The sequence below is a fragment of the Penicillium digitatum genome, chromosome 2 (genome assembly GCF_016767815.1).
Source record: "Penicillium digitatum chromosome 2, complete sequence".
NCBI classification, from domain to species: Eukaryota; Fungi; Ascomycota; class Eurotiomycetes; order Eurotiales; family Aspergillaceae; genus Penicillium; species Penicillium digitatum.
The window spans coordinates 1,214,139-1,232,547 of record NC_089385.1 but is presented as its reverse complement, the minus strand read 5'-3'; the positions used below and the strand labels follow the sequence as shown (position 1 = coordinate 1,232,547).

The window sequence follows — 18,409 nt, the reverse complement described above, 5'->3', positions numbered from 1 at the left end:
TCTGCGTGATTGGGATCAAGACATGGTAGGGTTGGGACCTTGTGAACTGGAAGAGGTTTCAACTGCAGAAAAAAGTTGAATATTGTTCCCTACATTATCTCGATCCAAATGGATCAAACTACTAAAGGACATCGGCAAGGACCGAGACCACATTAGGGGCCGACTGTGCTTATTCTAAAATCACTCAGAAGTAAAAATATAACACAAGTCATCATTCCAGAAAGTAGTGGACGCTATGAGCGGCAATGTACAAATATGTAATGCTGGCGAATCTTTGCATCTGACCCATTCCAGCTACCAATAAAAGGCTCCAGGACAGGCGGGATATCAAATTGCAAGTGAGGAAAGCAGGAGTCTGTTCATGTCGTGAATGCGGGAAGAGTATCGTTAAACCCCAATAAGAACCAAAACCCCCCCCCAAAAAGTAATTTACCAGTGAGACAGTTCATCACTCATCTTCAAACTGATCTGCCCAAGTTCCAGTAATGGGCGAAAACGTAGAGTCCAACTTGTCCATTGCTGTTTGTGAATTCAATGCTGCAGGAGCAATTTCGGGTTCAGACTCGATTTTACTATGAGTCGTAACCTTGGTCTCCGGCGTGGGAGCAGATTTGGGCTCAGTTTTCTTAGTCTCAGTCTTCTTGGGCCCCTCGGGCAGAGCCGGGAATGCACTCTTATCATCCAACGCCAGCGCAGCGGGGCTCTCCGTTGCGAACATACTGTCAGCTAAGCCCTTGCGCAGCCGGTCTCCCCGAGGGGTACGCGGGGATCCACGGTCACGGCCACCTCGACCGCCTCTTCCACGACCCCGGTTACCACCTGAGTGATCTACAACATCTTCTGAACGGGCGTCTTCGAAGTTTCGTCGCACGGTACCAGACACGCCGCCATGCATACCGCGTCTGAATTGGCTGCCCCCACCGCGGGGGTCATAATCTTCCTCGCGTTTCTGCGAGTCCCACTCACGTCCTGTCTGGGCCTTGAGTTTCCGCTGTCGGTTTTTCTCGCGTTCAGTATCCATCATGCGGCGGTGCGCAAGTTCCTCGCGACGTTTCTTCGCCGCTTCCTGCTCGCGCTCCATAAATGACGCCTGATCAGCTTCGGCACGAGCGTGGGCAGCAGCCTTTTTCACAGCGTTCTCCTTGGCTGCGGCAATTCGTTTAGAGAGTTCCTCTTCCGTGAGTTTAGGCTGGAAGTAAACAGTTAGCTGTGCACCCTCGTTGTCTTTATAGGAGAAGGAGAGCACACCTTTCTCAGGCCCCCAGTGGCACTCCGATCACCGCGAACAGCTGGCACACGCGCGGCCTCAGCGCCATTCGCAGTCAGATCTTCACCATGACCCTCTTCGACCGGGGCGGTCTGCTCTTTAGGCTCAACGGGCTTCTCAGGCTTCGACTTCGAAGCAGCAGCCTCGCGCGCATCAGCAGCAGACGCATTGACAGGAGTCTTTTTGCGCGGAGAGCTTTCTGACCGGGTTTGCTCCTCTCGTCCACCGCGCCCTCCTTTGCCCCGACCCCGTCGTCCCCGGCCTCGTTCACCACCACGGCCCCGCTGCGGAGTCTCCCCACGTGAAATTGACTGCTCGGGAGCTGGCTTCTCGGGTATAGATACCTCCTGTCGCTCTGGCTCTGGCCCTGGCTCGGGGGCAACGACCTCTGTCTGCGCCGGTTGCACTACCGTGGAGATCGGGATGATCTCATCGTCGAACAGGTCGTCGGCACCACGAGTCTGTGCGAACTGGTCCATGTCTGGAGCTACAATTGCGGATGGGGCTGGAGAGGTGCACTGGTGGGTCGAACGGGTCACGGGTAGGTATGAACTCGGAACTCAAGAGTGCGCGGGATTGTCGCCGCTCTATACACGCGTTCCGGAGGGTAGCTTCGATGGAGGGCCTCGAGTGGTGATCCGTGCGCAGGCTGGTAGGGTTGGTAACAGGTTGTCTTCTTTCGAAATTTGCTGTGTTTCATTTAAAGAGGATATAGAAAGGAGGAACGATAGCGGAAGTTGTAGTGGCACAGCTCAACTGATCTGCAATTCAGCCGGGGCAGTCAGCTAGGCGGTCTGCCACTGCTCCTCGTTTTTGCCGATGACTTCCGTCTGCTTTCTGCCGATATGACGTCTTTCCATTCCTGTTTAAAACCTATTTTCTACATCAGACATGAGTTGAATTGATCAAAGCTAAGGATACCCCGATGGTATTTCTAAATCGCTGGAAAGGTTCCTATGCACAACAAAGGCAAGCAAGCCTAAACACAGTGCCAAGCGTTCTCATCGGTGTAGTTCCCAGGACCTTTGAACACATTGCGCCGAGGCCAACGGCAGTGTTTACGCTTGTACTCGACCTGAGAGCCAGAGCCGTTTGAAAACTTAGCGCCGCGAACAGTCTCCGGTGCCTTGCCTTCCTCAACCCACTGAACCATTGCCATAAGAACATTGTCCTCCGGATTGATCCCATAGTAAGTGCTGATGCCCTGACCAATACCATAAGCACCATCACCGCCACCGCAATGGCCCATACCACTGATTGGGAAGAAACGGTAGAACTCATCCAACTTATTCGGAGGTAGCTGCATAGTGTTTGACACGTGCCTATAGTACATCTTGGAGTTCTCAGAGCTAATCAGCTGGTCTTGAAGGCCATGGTAGTGCAGGATTTTTCCGCCGGTCTTTTGGAATGAAGATAGATCGCCTTCCCATGTTTGGATGTTGTACGGGTTCTGAGCGAGAGCCACAGCAGCATCGTTCAATGTGAAGTTGGCCCCGCTCCAGAATGGGTTGTTGTAGACAACGTAACGGTACCAGTCTTCGCTGTATGGGAACGGTCTGCCATTGTACATTATAGGTGCGGCGAAGATTTCGGATCCAGGCTGCATGCGGGGATATAGCAGGGTGCCATTAATTCCATACAACGGCGATAGCACTTGCTGGGCGGTGTTGATTTGGGTGCTGGTAAGGCAGCTTGTTTTGTTTGTAGTAGTGGGGTCACAGGTCAATGTTTCCAAGACAGGGCTACAGTGATCGGGATCTTCGATAATTCCATCTTCCGCGCCATCATTGGTATCACATTGGCGGATTATCTCTTCGTGGACGATCTCCCATTCACCCGTGGACAGAAATGTTTCGGAAGACGACGAGCCAGTGATGGCATAAAAGTGTGCGCTCCATGAAAACAAATTGATCAGGTTTATGGCTGGGGCACCAGCAACCACCCCGTCAAAGTCGTCGGGGTATTCTTGAACAGACTTCCAGCCTTGGCGGCCACCAGTGGAGCATCCGAGGTAGTAGCTCTTCTTAAAGCCCTCGTCGTAGAACTGCTTAGTGAGCTCCTTGCCTACTACAACTCCGGTGTGAACGGAGCGGTATGCATAATCCTTGATTACCTCAGGTTGGCGGTAAAAAGGGTTTCCTGAGGTACCATTGTGGCCGTTGTTGGCGCCGACAGTGGCAAACCCTAGTTGTGCAGTGTATGCAAGGTCATAGTATTGAATACCTGTGTTCAGATTAGCACGTCTTAACATGCTTGTTTCAGAAACAACACTTACATCCAGAGATGCCACCATTTCCGGTGCTCAAGAAACGGCCCTTGTACTCATGGGGGAACCAAGCCTCTAGCGTGATCTCACTGCTGTCCGAGGTTGACACGGCCATAGCGACTCGGCACAGGTCTACAGAGACTGTCTGACTCGACTTACCACAGCTAGGTGGATTGTCTGTCAAGGACAAGTTCGTGCCTCCCTGCACAAACTCGACAAAGTTAATTTTGACATTGGGAAGGTCGATTCGGTCACCAAAATTGACACATTTGGACTGAAATTCATCGAGACTGCTCATGATATCTTGGCTAGCCGGGGCAAGTGAGCCCATGACTGCCAACAAGGGCACTCCATGAAGGCGAACCATGTTGGGGAGAGACGTTGCAAAATGCTCACTATCCGATATCTGCAAACCAGTGAAAAATGGCTCTTAAGTTTGTTTCCTGTTCTTATAGCAGCTTTATCGTCGCCCAGCTATCGTTTATAGACTTGGAGACGGCAAATGTCAAGACCAGAAATTTCCGAAGATCGAGTCAAGGCTGAAACATCCGAGGCTTGGCCGAGTACCTAGCAAGTGGGGATTAGAGGCAATAGCGAATGAGGAATGCCACGATGTGGGGATGATAGTAACACAGAGCATTCACAAGCTGAAGTAAAGAAAACAGCGGGGTGATGGTCAAGAGAAACCGAAAATGGCTCACGGAATTCTTCTCTCCGGGGGATCTGCACAAATGAGGAGAATAACCCTGCTTCGGATCATGGCTGTTGGAATCAGCACTTCTTGTCACTTCCAGTTCATCACGTAGGGACCTGGGTTCTAATTTAGTAGAATCTAGAGGATGACCTTGAAGGTGCTCACATCGTGTCGAGTTCCTTTGATTTTGGGGTGTTGGGACAGTGATATATCTCGGCTCTTGCTCTTTCCGACCCTCACATGGAGACTGCTAATACTGCTAGGCGCTTCATGGTGTATTGTTAGATCCCGATCTCACATCAGCATGACATGAAATGTTTTTTGGGCAAATGCTTACTCAGTCCACAGCTCCACCAAACTTTAGAAATTGTTCGTCGGCATGTCTTCGATGGCGGGGGCTCCATGACCAAGGCAAAATTTACAAGCGACGTCTACATTGTTACTATGTGCGTGCACAATGGTTGGACAACCTCCTTGATTAATCCAGAATTGATATGTTCACTGGCCATAGTGACGCAAAGGCTTTGGGCTAGACACCTGCAGATGTGGAACCCGAGTACATGCAGACTGCACTCAAATGGTCAAAAAGTCCAGCCGAGACCAACCGCCAGTCATGCGGGAAGTCTGATCATTTATCGCTATGCATGATTGTCAGTAAAAAGCAAGAGACGTGGATAAACAGTGGTGTCAATTAACCGATATTGGTGCAGCTCTTCCTCAAGGGCTTGCAGCCTGTCAGCTTGTCTCTCAAGCGCCACACTGATAGATTCAAAGTCGTTCAATAGAGCGGTGAACCTCTGCTGAATCACAAGTACCCTAGTTCTAAGCCTCTCTTTCTCGTCTTGCGTAACCTTAGCTTGCTCTGAGGTTGGTGGGTCGCGTATAATCGTGCGCAGCCGGTTCTCCCAAGCCGATAATTCCGTGTTCATCTGCTTCTTGAGCTCAGTGATCTCTTTCTTCCGTGCTCTCAGCTTGCTCATAGAGGCTTCTATATCCTTCGTAATGGCCTCTATTGTTCGGACGATAATCCAAATACGAAACTGGGTAAAAATGTGCTGGATCCACGCTGCTGCCAACGCGATAAGAGGGACACCGATCATCGGGAACATAACAAAGAGGATATGTTCGTTCATGAAGAGTTCGGGGTAATGGCAATGGGGTGAGAAAGTGGGTGATTGAGCGATCCAGAGATTGAGGTATGGTTATGGCTGGAGTAACTCTGGAACTGCAAACGTAATTTGACGGCTGAGAAGGAGCCACTGAGTTCTTTGCCTTTCCTCTTTTACCTCCTTTTTCTCAAATATTTCCTGGGGCGACAAGAGAAAAGAAGGAATTTTACTTAGATCTCACAATCTAAACCGTTGATATCGTCCCAGACCTACAGACCCCACGAATGATGTCGGCAGCCCGCTCAGCTACCACATACATTTTCGCAATGAGGTTCACATTGACGATACGTGGGAAAAAAAATATCGCATCAACTACCCTTAGATTCTCCGTCCCATAAACCCTCAATCTTGATCCACGACATCCCCGGCTTCGCGGGGAAGCATAGCGGCAGTGCCGCATCCATGGTGACAAGATAATACGGCCGCTTCGCGCAACTGTTCTTTGGGTGCTTCAAAAAGCCCGTTATACCTGAAATCGGCTACAATAATGCGTGAAAAGCTTGAGTTGCGGTTAGATGATACAAGCTTTGTACAAGTCGAGCCAGGATCTCTGTATCTAGATCATCGCTGAAGTATCGCATGTCATTAGTGAGCATCTCACTGGCATCCGCCAATGGGATATGACTGCTTATTCGCAAAGAGGGAAGCTTTTGAAAAACCCTAGAATTACCATGTTTCCAGGTATTACAGTCATGAGGAGCACCGCAGAAGCTTCATCAGGATGGTCTAGTGTGGAACGAAATACAGCGTACTTTACCACTGGACCATAACAAAAACCAAGGTTCCTGTTTAAGGCCTAGGGGGGCCATTTTCGTGGGTTGACATCTAGGATTGATCGAATGACCTGCCTCGGTGAGCTCATGGACTCAGAGCACCCAGAAAAGAGCCTGTTCTGCTCTTCATAGTAGAGGCGTGCAAATGGCACACCCTTGGCACAAAGAGAAATCCCCTCAAGGTCTGAATGTGGCTTGAGGGAAACAGGAAACATGTTCATCACATGGTTTAGGAGGTTCCCGCCTCCCGCTGGTTGTTCACTAACTAGCAGGATACCGAGATGGCTAAAAACATCTTTGGTGCCTATTCCTGAAAGCTCCCGTAGCTTTAGTGTGGAAAGCACCAGCCGCAAGGATGACTTCTTATGGTACCCGAATATTCATGATCTCGCCATCAAATAAGAACTCTGCTCCAGTTGCTGAAGTCCTACTCAAAGGAGAGGAAAAGAGGATCTGACGAACTGTTCCTCATTTTACTAAATTCACATTGGCACGCTGGGATGCCAATCTACCATCTTCGTTGTCCGCGCTGCTGCAAAGGCCTGAGGCGGGGATCTATGGTCGCTATAAAATTACGGGTGCCGGCCACTCCTTTTCCTGCAATAATCACAAGCAACACTCATTTTCCTAGCTTTTGAATGCATATTTCCGTGGCTCTCCGAGGGGAAGGCTCTTCCTGTCGTCCAAGGCAGGAAATGCAACTTGGATTGGCCTATGAGTAGAATCATGCTCAAGCTCAGTCACACGTAGGGTTGGCTCTGGTGGGTTGAAAGGCCATGATCCTTGAAGATAAGGTTGCAAATTCTCCCTGTTCCAGTTGGAATTTCTCAGTTGTGCATATGCATTGGTTGCAGCTGGCGACAGGGGTGTATACACCAGCCCCTTGACGGCCGAGGACCTGCCAAGAACCTCCCCTAAAGGATAATCTAGCTATCAATTGTTGAAGCCGGACTTGAAGGCCATGATATAAGCCAGCTTTCGCCAACTTTCTCCTTGCCTTGGACATGAGAGACGACAAACCTGGCGTACAATCTTCCTTTTCCAGTCAAGCTACGATCCAGTCAAGGAGCTCCACGCTTCAGATTCTTAAATTCGACGGTCATGCGAGGCATCAGGGCCGCTCTCCAAAGCGACGACATTGGTTTTTGGGTCCTCAGAGAGACAGCAAGCAACCACTAATCCGGCTGTTTCTCCACTAGCAACAAGACAGTCGGTACTGAATGTGACTAGGATAACTGGGTACGGCATGTTTAAAGAACGGATGTTCAATAAACAACCGGTGTTTTGATTTTGATACGATGGGCAAAGGTAGACCTCGCCAAACGCGGGTTTGGGTTGGGTTTTCAATTTCCTTACCCGCCCATGGGCAACCCACCGCGGGTTTTGGCCTTGATGAACCCGCCCATAGGTTCTTGGCGGGTACTCGCGGGTTGCCCAAAATACCCAAAAACATGCATAAATCGTCGATAAACCTGATTTGTCATTTGATGTAATTTTGGTCATTTATTTCTGTCACGCTTTTGGGTGGATGTTACACTGAAACAATGAGCGCCATCGATCTGGAAATATATGTTCTCTACATATAGATCACTGCCCCCATCGCCGTGCTTTACACATCTAAGCCCTAAAGCCCTAAAGCCCTAAGTAAATTCATCAATTGAGAATCTTTCGAGTGAGCTCCAAAATATAATCTTTAGTTCGATAATTTAAAATCAGTGATTTGGACCCTCTCAGTGTCCTCCCGAAGTCGTATTCTTCATGTTCCTTTCCAAATATTCTCAGCTAGAAGCTATCAGTTACGCCATCGAAACAATTAGATAATCGAAAATTACTGCATAACTTAGTGTAAAATGATCAGTCAGCTTTTTTTGCTTTTTTGGGTAATCACGGGTACCCATTGGGGTCTTGGGTTGGGTTTCCCGGATGACAGCCCACCCACGGGTTTGCTGACTAAGACCCAACCCGGCCCCATGGGCTGGGTTTTCGCGGTGTCACGGTGCGAACCGTGATGCTTAGTAAGAGGAAGATCACGGCACGTGATCTCCGACCTGTTTATCTTGAACTTCAGTTCTAGATCCTGTTGTAGCTCTTCGAGCTACGTCTTGTATAATAGCCTGCCCCTGCCTGTACCTGTCAATGGGAATCTGATCTGTTACGACCTGTCTCTGCCAGTCATCTCCTATCATACCGTCCTGCCAGCCCGCACCCTGACACGCGGGCGGGTTTTGGCGAGGCCTATGTTGTAGGCACAGGATTGGGCTTATCTAGAAAGCGGACAGGCACGTGATAGCTCACGGTCATAGTAGCGACATGTAGTATTTATCTGCCAATAGATGGACTCTGAAATGTGTTGTACGCATCCTTATTAGGAGCAAAATCGTCATCATCCAAGCTAATTTCTTCAATTGGTGGAGAGGGCAATGCACACACATCGACCAACAACACACCCGCTTTAACTGCTCTAGTACGGCAGCCGATTTGGACCAAATTTGACATTGCTTATTAATATATGCTTTCTTATATTATGATGTATCTATTCTAACCCTTTGAATTTATAGGCTATTTTACCCATTCACGATTTCCGGGTTATAAAACCGGCCTCCGACCGTAGCATTCACTCCTCGTAATTTTCTTCGCGGTTGTAGTCAATCCCATTGCAAAACCGGTCTCATCAAAGTTATAGATATCATCAGGGTCGATTCCAAATTGAAGGATTGTCTTTTGAACCAAATTAAACCACTCCCCAATGATTTTAGGATCTTCGTATTTCGCACGCTCATAGTTGTATCGTTTCGAGAATCGGTTGGATTGGAGAGGATACCGTTTCACGAAGTTGTATACCTATTTCTCGCCGACCGAAAGAACCGGGGTAGTTCCACGCTTTTGAAAAAGAAGATCTGCCATAGACTTCCGCAAAGCTCGAAAAGCTCGAAAAGCCCGAAAAGCCCGAAACCCGACCCGACTCGACTCTCAAAAGGGTCGGGTTTCGGGCTTTTCGAACTTTGCGGAAGTCTAATCTGCCATTTCTTATACTATAGAGGGCCGGGGGCTGATCCGCGAAAATCCATAGAGAGGATTCATTTCTGAAGAGATTCCTCTTCAGTATCGGTCAATTTATAAGAGTTGGCGCGAGAAATCTCGCGGTGTTGTATACCATTTAGGCGGGTAGAAAGGGTGGATCTTGGGACGTTAAAACGGCGCGCCACTTCACGAATTGAAGAGATTTCTTGATTCTTAAAAGCCTGGATAGCTAGTAGGATCCTACCCTCCTGCTCCATTGAATTTTGAGAGGATTGAGTACGAATTGGTGGCATGGTGGGTAGTTGAACTAACTAAGATCTAATTCATGGACGCGTTTTGGTTGGGGTGGCCAGCTCGCTTACCGAATACGTCAGTGTTTAGCACTATCCAATAGAAACCATGCGATCCTTACAGAATCTCACAGCACACGTGAAATTATCACGTGAGCCGTGAGTAAAGGTAAACAAGGACCCCGGCACCTTCGAAAATGCCATTCACAACACTTTGGATTCAGAATGTCCACAGAACTTGACGAGCTGCGGCGCCTTCTTGCACAGGAGCAACGTCTTCGTGCAGAGGAGCAACGTCTTCTTGCACAGGAGCAACGTCTTCTTGCACAGGAGCAACGTCTTCGTGCAGAGGAGCAACGTCTTCTTGCAGAGGAGCAACGTCTTCGTGCAGAGGATCGGGAGAGGACATTAAAAACCAGCCTGCCCACATTTCTCGATGGTCTCCATACCCACCTCTTCCTCGGTCTTGGAGTTCAGCAGGATAAGACAAAATCCACGTGTGGAGATCCCGTAAATGCGACCAACAAACTCCGCCCCAGAAAACTTAAAGCTTGGGGATCTTTCGCGAAAGAACAAGTGGATATTTGGCGATTGCTGATGGATTCATCACTTGTGGAAGACAGACTGTTCACTTCCCTTCATACCCTGGAAGAAACGGGAGAAAGCATTCGACGGCAGCTCGTCGGCTCCGAACTTGACCTTCACCACTTTCTTCGCCAGACCATTGAGGACCATGTTTCGAAAATCATCGAAGAGCTCTACAATGATCCAACACTACGACAAGTATTTGGGTTAAGAGGGTCGATCCGTTTTGAAAACCACTCCAATACACTAAGCCCTGAGCGAGGACTTGAGGAGGGAATGCAGAATATCGATATTCGTGGCCGGCGACGTTCACCGCGTTTAGCTGCCCGAGAACAAAGCGCATCAAGCAATACAGCAACGCGTGACCCGAGAGCCCCGCCTCCGGCACGAAGCAGTAGGCCTCGTGCTGACCAATTCTGCGTCTATAACATTCCCAGTCAATCATCCGAATCGGTCCATCGCATTGCAGCCTATATTAAGGAGTATAAGTCTCCGCATAAGGTGAAACTAGGCCATATTTATGAAGGGCTAGAGGATATGGACATTGATAAAGTGGTTGAGCAAGAAAAAAACGAGACCCTAAAAGTTCGGTTCCATCGCGCGATTGCTGGGCTTCTCGTGCAGCCATATGACTATATGATTCGCGCTGGTACGGAAATGGGAGTCCTAAGTACTGGCGAAGCTGATATCTATCTACGAATTGGGGAAGATCCTGGGACGCTTTTGTACCACCTCTCTGTTCCAAAGGGAGATGTTGGGGATTACACTGGCTGGGACCCCCATTCGAGTGGCCCAAATCGTCTGCATTTAACTGCGGTGGGACAGTCTCTTGCTTTCACCCTCCAGGCGCTCAAGTTGCGGCCTCGGAACCAGGCTTGGAGGCAGCAAGCAATCAACTCGTTGCCAAGGTGGAAAGTGGTTGTCGCAGATATTCTGGGCAGTATCCCAGATGCTGAGGTACCGTCCTCCGAATATCGCCCTCCACGGACAAATGGTTTTCTTCGAATGTCTCCGATACAACTACGTCGCAAGCGACACAACCTGATCATGGATAGTTGCCATTCAATAGACGCACAAGGTAATTCAGACGACGACCAACCTGACCCCCACACGCCGAGTCGCGATCCGCGCATTTATCGCAACATCGAACGGAGGCATCCACCGCCGACCCATCCAACGCATACGCCAGCTACGCAAGGATCATCAGCAGAAAACAACCGGCGCTACTGCACGTTAAACTGTCTACGCGGATTGCTCTATGGGGGTGAGCTAGATCAGGCTTGCCCCAATTTCCTTGATCATGGCACAACGCGTCATGTCATAAACGCAAAATCTTTCATCAAGCTGTTGCGGCATCAATTGTCTAAGACTGTCAATGCCGATTGTGAAGTACTGGGTATACATGGTTCTTGTGGTGCTCTTTTGAAAGTAACGTTATCCTCGCACGGATACACTGTGCCTGCAAAATGCACCGTCCCAGAGTTCTCGGAACACCTTCGGCACGAAGCTGCTATATACGATAAGCTACGTCCAATCCAAGGCATATACATCCCTTTCTATCTTGGAAGCATCGACTTGGTTCATCCGTACAGCTACGACGGCATCGCAATTCTTAAACATATGATGCTATTGAGTCCGGGTGGACAGCCTCTTGACCTAGCACTCAAGGAAATGACTCAGAATTGCTTAATTGCTAAGATGAAAGAGTCACTCTCAGGGATACACCGTCTGAATGTTCTTCATAAGGATCCAGCCCCGCGGAATTGGTTGTACAATCCAGAAAGCAAAAAGGTGGTCTTTTTTGATTTTGAGATGGCCGAGATCATCGATTTACGACCCATCTTGGGGATAATTTCACCAAATGGCAAACGAAAACTGACACCATATGATGGACTTGATGAGAAGCTGCATTCGGGTTTTGCGAGAGAAACAAATAAAGCAGTGCAGGAGTTGCGATGTTGGAATAGACAAGTGAGGTTCTAGTGAACGGACTCGCAAGGTGTCCAATAACAGTGCACATTATAAATTTAATTCCAATCATGTCTAAAGTCGTTGGTAACATCTATCCATCCTTATGCCAATCTTTCATTTATGGAGTTGAGCTTGATAGCTGCTAGATTAGTACAGTACGTTGCGAAACCGGTGCAACAAGATAATTCTTAGACACTCTTTCTGGCCCCGCTGCCAAGACCTTGGCGCAGATCGTTTATCAAGGCAACCGTGCTGAGTCGAATCGTTCAAGCTCCTTTGCCTCATGTAATTCAAGGTCAAATCTTGATGTACAAAGGAATAGCATTAACTCTTCAATAGTCTCAGCCTTCATACGACCGCGGCGATAATGGCAAATATCGCGAGCAGTGTTAAACAATCGTTCCACACCTGCACCAGTTGCTGGAATTGTAAGAACATCCCGCGCAAGCGAAGCAATCGCAGGAAAACGGCTATGGTTCTCTCGCCAAAAGGGTAGCGGCTCGGAATCAACGACACCTATCTAAAATCAGCAACCGTTATTTATCGAAATAAGACTTGAAGAAGAGTATAACTTACCACCATCAAGATACTGGGTTATCTCGTCGCCAACCGGCTTCGCTTTGGGTTTCTTTGGGCGAAGTAGATTATGAAGAGCTGTGCTTGGCCTTGATCCGGGAGAAGAGACTGTTAGGCCTTGACTAGTAGCTTGACGCTCTTGGTAAGGTAAGAGAGTATCTTGGAATGAGGCTCGATATTTATCACGCCATTCCTTTGTCCAGTCATCGGTGAGAAAGAATTGGAACCTGTTATCTGGCGCCAGCATAGTACTAATTGCGTAAATATCATCACGATCATGATCTGTCTGCGAATATTACTCATCAAGCTTCAATCGACCAGCCTCAAGGGATGAAAGCATCTGTTGTTTCCATGGGACATGCTTTCGTTGAAGCTGCTTGATAGACTTCTCAAGGTGCTCAAACAACATATTGTAGATCTGGAATACTAGATGTGCAGTCACATCTCGAGTCTTTGAAAGCGCAAGAGTATATTCATAGAATGGCTTTGTGAGACAAAGAAGGTAATCGATCTGGCACCATTCATCGTTGTTAAGTGCCATCTCCTCGCAGTTGTAGTCTGTACATAATGTACCAAGGAAATCACGGAGTCTCTTTGCCCGGCGAAGCATAAGAAACGTTTAGTTCCACCTAGTCTTCACATCCTGAAGTGGCATAAGTGCCTGCTCTGAGGGCTGAAGACTAACGAATGCTTCGCGACGTTGGGGACTAGCCCGGATATAAACAGCAAGATACCGTACCTTGTTCAAGGTATGAGATGTACTGCGGTTTTCGCTTTGGGCATTTGCTTTCGCGAGTATTGATTGGCGATCAGACCATTTGTTCTCAGTTGTATCATTCTGAGGGACTGCTTTCAAGCGATCAAGAAGTTGGTTCAGACTCAATTGGATAACCTGTGCAAGACAGGGTATTCGGATCACATGAATATCGCTCGACAAGGCCTGTTGTAGCGAGTCAACAAGGGTCTTATTGTTCGATGCATTATCCGTAGTTATCCCAAACACACGATCCTGGATGTTATGATCAGCAAGTATCTCTAAGAGAACACCACTTAGATTAGCACCAGTGTGAGTACCTTCAAGGGGTTTAAACCCAAGAAGCACCTCCCGGTAGGACCAATCAATGTCAAGAAAATAGCCAGTGATTGCCATAAATGCCTGTCCGAATGGTGAAGTCCAGCAATCCAATGCAATTGAGATTTTGGCATCTGCTGGAAGCGGTTTGAGTGTAGAATGTTGGCGTTCTTTAACACGAGCAGATAGTCGACGTCGAACGGTATCAGCAGAGGGGATAGATGGGAGGCTTGGGGCCGAGTGTGCTTGTGATATTATCCGTCGAAACGTTGGATGTTCGAAAAGGTGAAAGGGAAGTCGATTGATCGTGATAAACTGTAATAGATTATCCTCCCAAGCTGCCTCGGAGAATGGCTCTCGGATAGTATTATCCTATTTCAATAATATGAGTGGTACGAATTGTACTAAAGGGATATCCATACTGTTGACTGAATAAACCTATCGAGTCCCCCTCGTTGCTGACCTCCACTTACAGCCCTTTTACAGGCAGACGTCCTGAGATGCCTAGTCATAGTAGTTGTACCATGACGCGCATCCTTCCCGTTCGCATCTTTTTTGGCAGCATAAGGATGCTCAAGGATCGCAGAGCAGTGCTTACACATGACATTTGGGCTGCCATCGCTGCTATGGGCTACCTGGGTAAAGTGGTCCCAGACATGTGAAAGATGATTTGAGTGCCATGCGACCTTGCCCTTTGATCCATAATCGGTTTGTAACCACCACTCTACCCACTCTTGGTGATTCATTCTGTCATACAAGAAGTATAACCTTTTCCGATCGGGTCCGACACGTTCAAATCGTTCAAGATGGGGGAGTAAGGGAGGGTCGTCCGGTCGAAGAAAAGCCGGTACAGATACATCAAAAGTCTGTTGGCTTGTCGATGGCGTAGCTGGGTAATTGGAGGGTATAAGGTAGGATAAGTTATCGTAGTCACCACCGAATTGTGATGATGCAAACTCATACTGCTGACTTTGGGACATTGTAGAGTTAATTAAACCTATAACAGAAAGGGCTTTTGAGAATGCATAAAGGAGGGTCGATACATTACAAGAAGCTCTACCACCTAGAAGTGTTACTTAACTAGTTAAATCAATAATCGATAGATCAAAATAGAGGGTGATGATAGTAGTATGTGATTAGTTGAATTGTATATATAAGTGGGGCCGGCTCGAAAAAAGCCCCTGAAGCTCGAAAAAAAACCCATAAAGCTCGACGAAAGCTTGAAACCCCCATTAATAGCCCGTAAAAAGCCCATGAATAGCCCATTCCCGGCCCATTCCCAACTCGTTGGAACTTGATTTTCCTCAAAAAGTTTTAACTGATTAGCCATGAAAAAGTTTTAAATTTAGGTAGCTCATCCAAAACTATTAGGACTAGTAATGTAAAAGGCTCTTAGAAATGATAAATGTGTAGACTTTCTGTTAATACAAAATTCGAACAAGTTAAGCCACTTGTAATTGATAATGGTCTGATATTGATACTCGACCACATACACATAGTTCCTGGTACAGAATATATATCTATAGGCAACACCTCATAAGCGTAGAACATTCCAAACAAACTGATATGTACAGTCATAAAGCTTAGTTATAATGCTAATGTATCAAAGACATGTATCTATTCACTAGAATTTCCAAATATTTCCCCTTACTTGTTATGATAATCGAGTAGAATTCCATGTATAAACCAAAGCATGGGTAAAAGACGGTCAATTATTTGGGTGATTCAGCCATTTAATGAACGCCAAGACCATGTTTTATGCGCTCGACGAGCCCCCCCCCTGCGAGCCGGGGTCCGGGTCGAGCTTGAAAAGTTCGACCCCCAGCTCGTTGCGGGTCGGGTTTCGAGCCCGGACCTTGGGCCCCAAGTTGGGCTTTGCGGAAGTCTAATCACTAATAGAGTCTAAGTTCACTTAACCGGCTACTCTTGATTGCTCTCTTAAACGCGTCGGCCCTGATCGGAGAAAGCAGTTTATCCTCTATGACGCGATGAATAACGCGTCTAAAGAAAAGTTTATCGAGTGGTAGCGTACCATAGTACGCGGTAGCGGTACTAAGATATAACAAAGGCTACAATAGGATACAAAATATACAATAGATGTCTAGGAGAACTTCGACCAGGTAGCACATTATGTTATAGGCGAACCTTTGGTTATATATCGGACGTGTGGGGCTACATTGCCTTATCTAAGTACGAAGCAAAGCGGCACTAACTAGTTAACTAGGCCGTCTAGATCACAGTGACGTCATACGTAGATTGACTACCCAAACTCGACCTACCTAGGAAGTGTAGTTTGTACCCAGGTGAATGCAGGATCTCAACTAGGTCATAAGGAAGAGCTTGAAAATTTGAATGGTGAATCATCGTCAAACAATCTTTCCGGATTGAGAAAAATCACTAAAACTTTGAAGCATCCCATTTGCCGGCCTCTTTGAAGCATCCTATTTGCCGGCCTCGCTCAAGCACAAATCCAAATATCGATGAAGGAGTTTCGTCATAATATCTCATGACGCTAAGAAAAAGGACAATTTGAAAGCCTTTGAGATCTCTTGCTAAAAGGCAATAAGGATTCAACTTGAAATATTAACACACCTATTTACAGTTCGGTCACACAGCTCTCAGCAAATCGAGTTTGCTCCCTGCCTTTAGAATCTCTGCCTTAAGCATCCACAATCTCAACCGTAGTAAGCACATTTCCCTTTGTCGCCCTCGAATAAGGACACACCTCCTTTGCCTTGGCCACCACCTTCTCAACCTGATCCCTGGCCAATCCTTTGACCTTGACCTTCATATCTACCCGAATGCCCATGTCCATCTTGGCAGGATCCCCCACCAAATGCACCGTTGTCTCCACAATGCTATCCTCCGGCTTCGATGGCATTCTGATTTTCAACATTGCCGCCGACCCGTTCATTGCTGACTGGAAGCACGCGCCGTAGCCCGCGGCGAACAGCTCTTCCGGGTTTGTCTTTCCGGGTGCGTGTTTTCCGCCGAATACTTTGGGCAGGGCTAGGTCGAGTACCAGGTCGTCACCCTCGATGTGGCCTGATCGGGCCCCAGTGACTTTTGCGTTGGCTGAAAAGATGATGGGTGCTGTTTCGCTGTTGAAGAAGCGTCGGGCTGGTGCTCGCATCGACTGCGAGGTCCGCAAGGACGCATTGCGGAGGATGGGTGATGCTGCTTTGAGGACTAGCATGGTTGCAGTAGGTCTAAGATTGATGTTGATTGACGTAGAAGGCTATTGAAGCAAAATTGGCACAGTTGGCACAGTTGGCACAGTTGGCACAGTTGGCACAATTGACAGAATTGACAGAATTGACAGAATTGACAGAATCGGTAGAGTGATGAATGACCTCAAGAAATCAGAGGAATCTAGAGATGTTTAAATACGTAAACTGGAATGAACTTAGGGCAAGCTTGCTCCTTGGGCCAGACCGGCAAAATTACGTTACCCAGCTCGGGTGCTTACGCATCAATTACTGGTTTCAGTTCCACACTGTACCCATTTTCCCGTAACATCCGGGTGCCCCCTTTTTGCTTCTTTTGAGGCTCAAGCAGTTCTACTAACTCAGGTGGCTCGGTGGTGTCGTGACATTTACGGACGATCTTCGCAGAGAGCCTGAGACTACTTTGCTCCCAGAATATCTGTCATTCATTTGAGCTAGGAGAGTATCTCCTTTCACCAGGGGATCTAGACACAGTGCCGTTTAGTTAGACCTAGGAAATTGAAGGGTAGTGGGTCTGGACCATCGACCCGCAAAAAAAAAAAAACTGCCGAGGGCCCTCAACCGTGCATGAAAGATTTTAAAATAGAATTTATAAGCAGAAGCCTTCCTAGCTATTTCTGATATTTATTTTACGTGTATGAAAAAGTTCTTCGAGGGTCGAGGTCTATATTTTAGACCCTCCATGGCATGGTGTCTTCGTAATTGAGGTTCGCGCCGAGGTCTAAGTACGTACTACACGCATCAGAGATATCTATGAAAGGAAATAAATCCATTCTCTTCTTGACGTTCCTAACAGCAGCACAATGTCCTTGATGAAATCTGCATAATCTTCCTTCCGTTCAGCCACAGTACATAGTAGATCGTGGAGTTCATCGTGTTCCGGTACTGCTAGGTTGGTCTGTGGCCTTTTCTTTGAGATAAACAAGTCAAACGGGCCCAAGAAGTTTCCAGATCATCAAAAAAACTGCATCTACTGGAAATTTTCAGTTGAGAACAGTTCATTCTTTCCCCCCCAATATGGATCTAATTTGCTCGCAAAATGCTGACACTCGCCATGAAATCCTTGCCTTGAGCTACAGTTGTATGAGACTGTGGTTGTGGCAGATATTAAGCAAACCGCAGATATAGATTCTAGGAAAACTGAAATTTCCACTGACACAAATGAATGGCCGAAATCTCAGGGGAAATCTCAGGCGTACTTTGATTTCATTTTCTTGAAGCCAGCCTCTTAGGGCAAGCTAATTACCAGATTAGGTTAGCCTGACTGTTTGCAAACAAGTGACGTCAATATGATCTAGAGGGCCACGAGAACCTGGAACACAGAGAAGAATGACACTTCCTGTAGCAGATTTTCTCTCATATTAACAACAATTGAACGAGCAATTCTCGTCTTTCACTGATTTCTTTGTCCACTTCATTGCATCTTACAACCTTGAAACTCAAGCACATCCTCGACGAGATATCAATACGAACCACTTCAACCCACGCCTGAAATCTT

The 18,409-nt window shown here is 47.5% G+C and overlaps 6 protein-coding genes across 6 annotated transcripts; 1 reads left to right on the top strand and 5 right to left on the bottom strand.

Annotated features, from left to right (window-relative positions):
• Window positions 1-448: 448 nt before the first annotated feature.
• On the bottom strand, window positions 449-1,746 carry Pdw03_6508 (putative feruloyl esterase; the record flags this gene model as incomplete). The annotated part of the gene is made up of 2 exons (XM_014679932.1): window positions 449-1,189; window positions 1,249-1,746. The coding sequence occupies 2 exons, from the start codon at window positions 1,744-1,746 to the stop codon at window positions 449-451; spliced, it is 1,239 nt and encodes a 412-aa protein (XP_014535418.1).
• A 500-nt stretch (window positions 1,747-2,246) lies between these two features.
• On the bottom strand, window positions 2,247-3,900 carry Pdw03_6507 (Ferulic acid esterase; the record flags this gene model as incomplete). Its single annotated transcript, XM_014679933.1, has 2 exons — window positions 2,247-3,490; window positions 3,543-3,900. The coding sequence occupies 2 exons, from the start codon at window positions 3,898-3,900 to the stop codon at window positions 2,247-2,249; spliced, it is 1,602 nt and encodes a 533-aa protein (XP_014535419.1).
• Window positions 3,901-4,865: 965 nt separating this feature from the next.
• Window positions 4,866-5,360, bottom strand: Pdw03_6506 (uncharacterized protein; the record flags this gene model as incomplete). Its single annotated transcript, XM_066101367.1, has 1 exon — window positions 4,866-5,360. One exon carries the CDS (start codon window positions 5,358-5,360, stop codon window positions 4,866-4,868), a length of 495 nt encoding a protein of 164 aa, XP_065956450.1.
• Window positions 5,361-9,589: 4,229 nt separating this feature from the next.
• On the top strand, window positions 9,590-11,302 carry Pdw03_6505 (metalloprotease; the record flags this gene model as incomplete). The annotated part of the gene is made up of 3 exons (XM_066101366.1): window positions 9,590-9,639; window positions 9,705-11,143; window positions 11,220-11,302. The coding sequence occupies 3 exons, from the start codon at window positions 9,590-9,592 to the stop codon at window positions 11,300-11,302; spliced, it is 1,572 nt and encodes a 523-aa protein (XP_065956449.1).
• Window positions 11,303-12,274: 972 nt separating this feature from the next.
• Window positions 12,275-12,859, bottom strand: Pdw03_6504 (HAT dimerization; the record flags this gene model as incomplete). The annotated part of the gene is made up of 2 exons (XM_066101365.1): window positions 12,275-12,552; window positions 12,613-12,859. The coding sequence occupies 2 exons, from the start codon at window positions 12,857-12,859 to the stop codon at window positions 12,275-12,277; spliced, it is 525 nt and encodes a 174-aa protein (XP_065956448.1).
• A 3,484-nt stretch (window positions 12,860-16,343) lies between these two features.
• Window positions 16,344-16,880, bottom strand: Pdw03_6503 (Peroxiredoxin, OsmC-like protein; the record flags this gene model as incomplete). The annotated part of the gene is made up of 1 exon (XM_014679934.1): window positions 16,344-16,880. The coding sequence occupies one exon, from the start codon at window positions 16,878-16,880 to the stop codon at window positions 16,344-16,346; it is 537 nt and encodes a 178-aa protein (XP_014535420.1).
• Window positions 16,881-18,409: the final 1,529 nt, after the last annotated feature.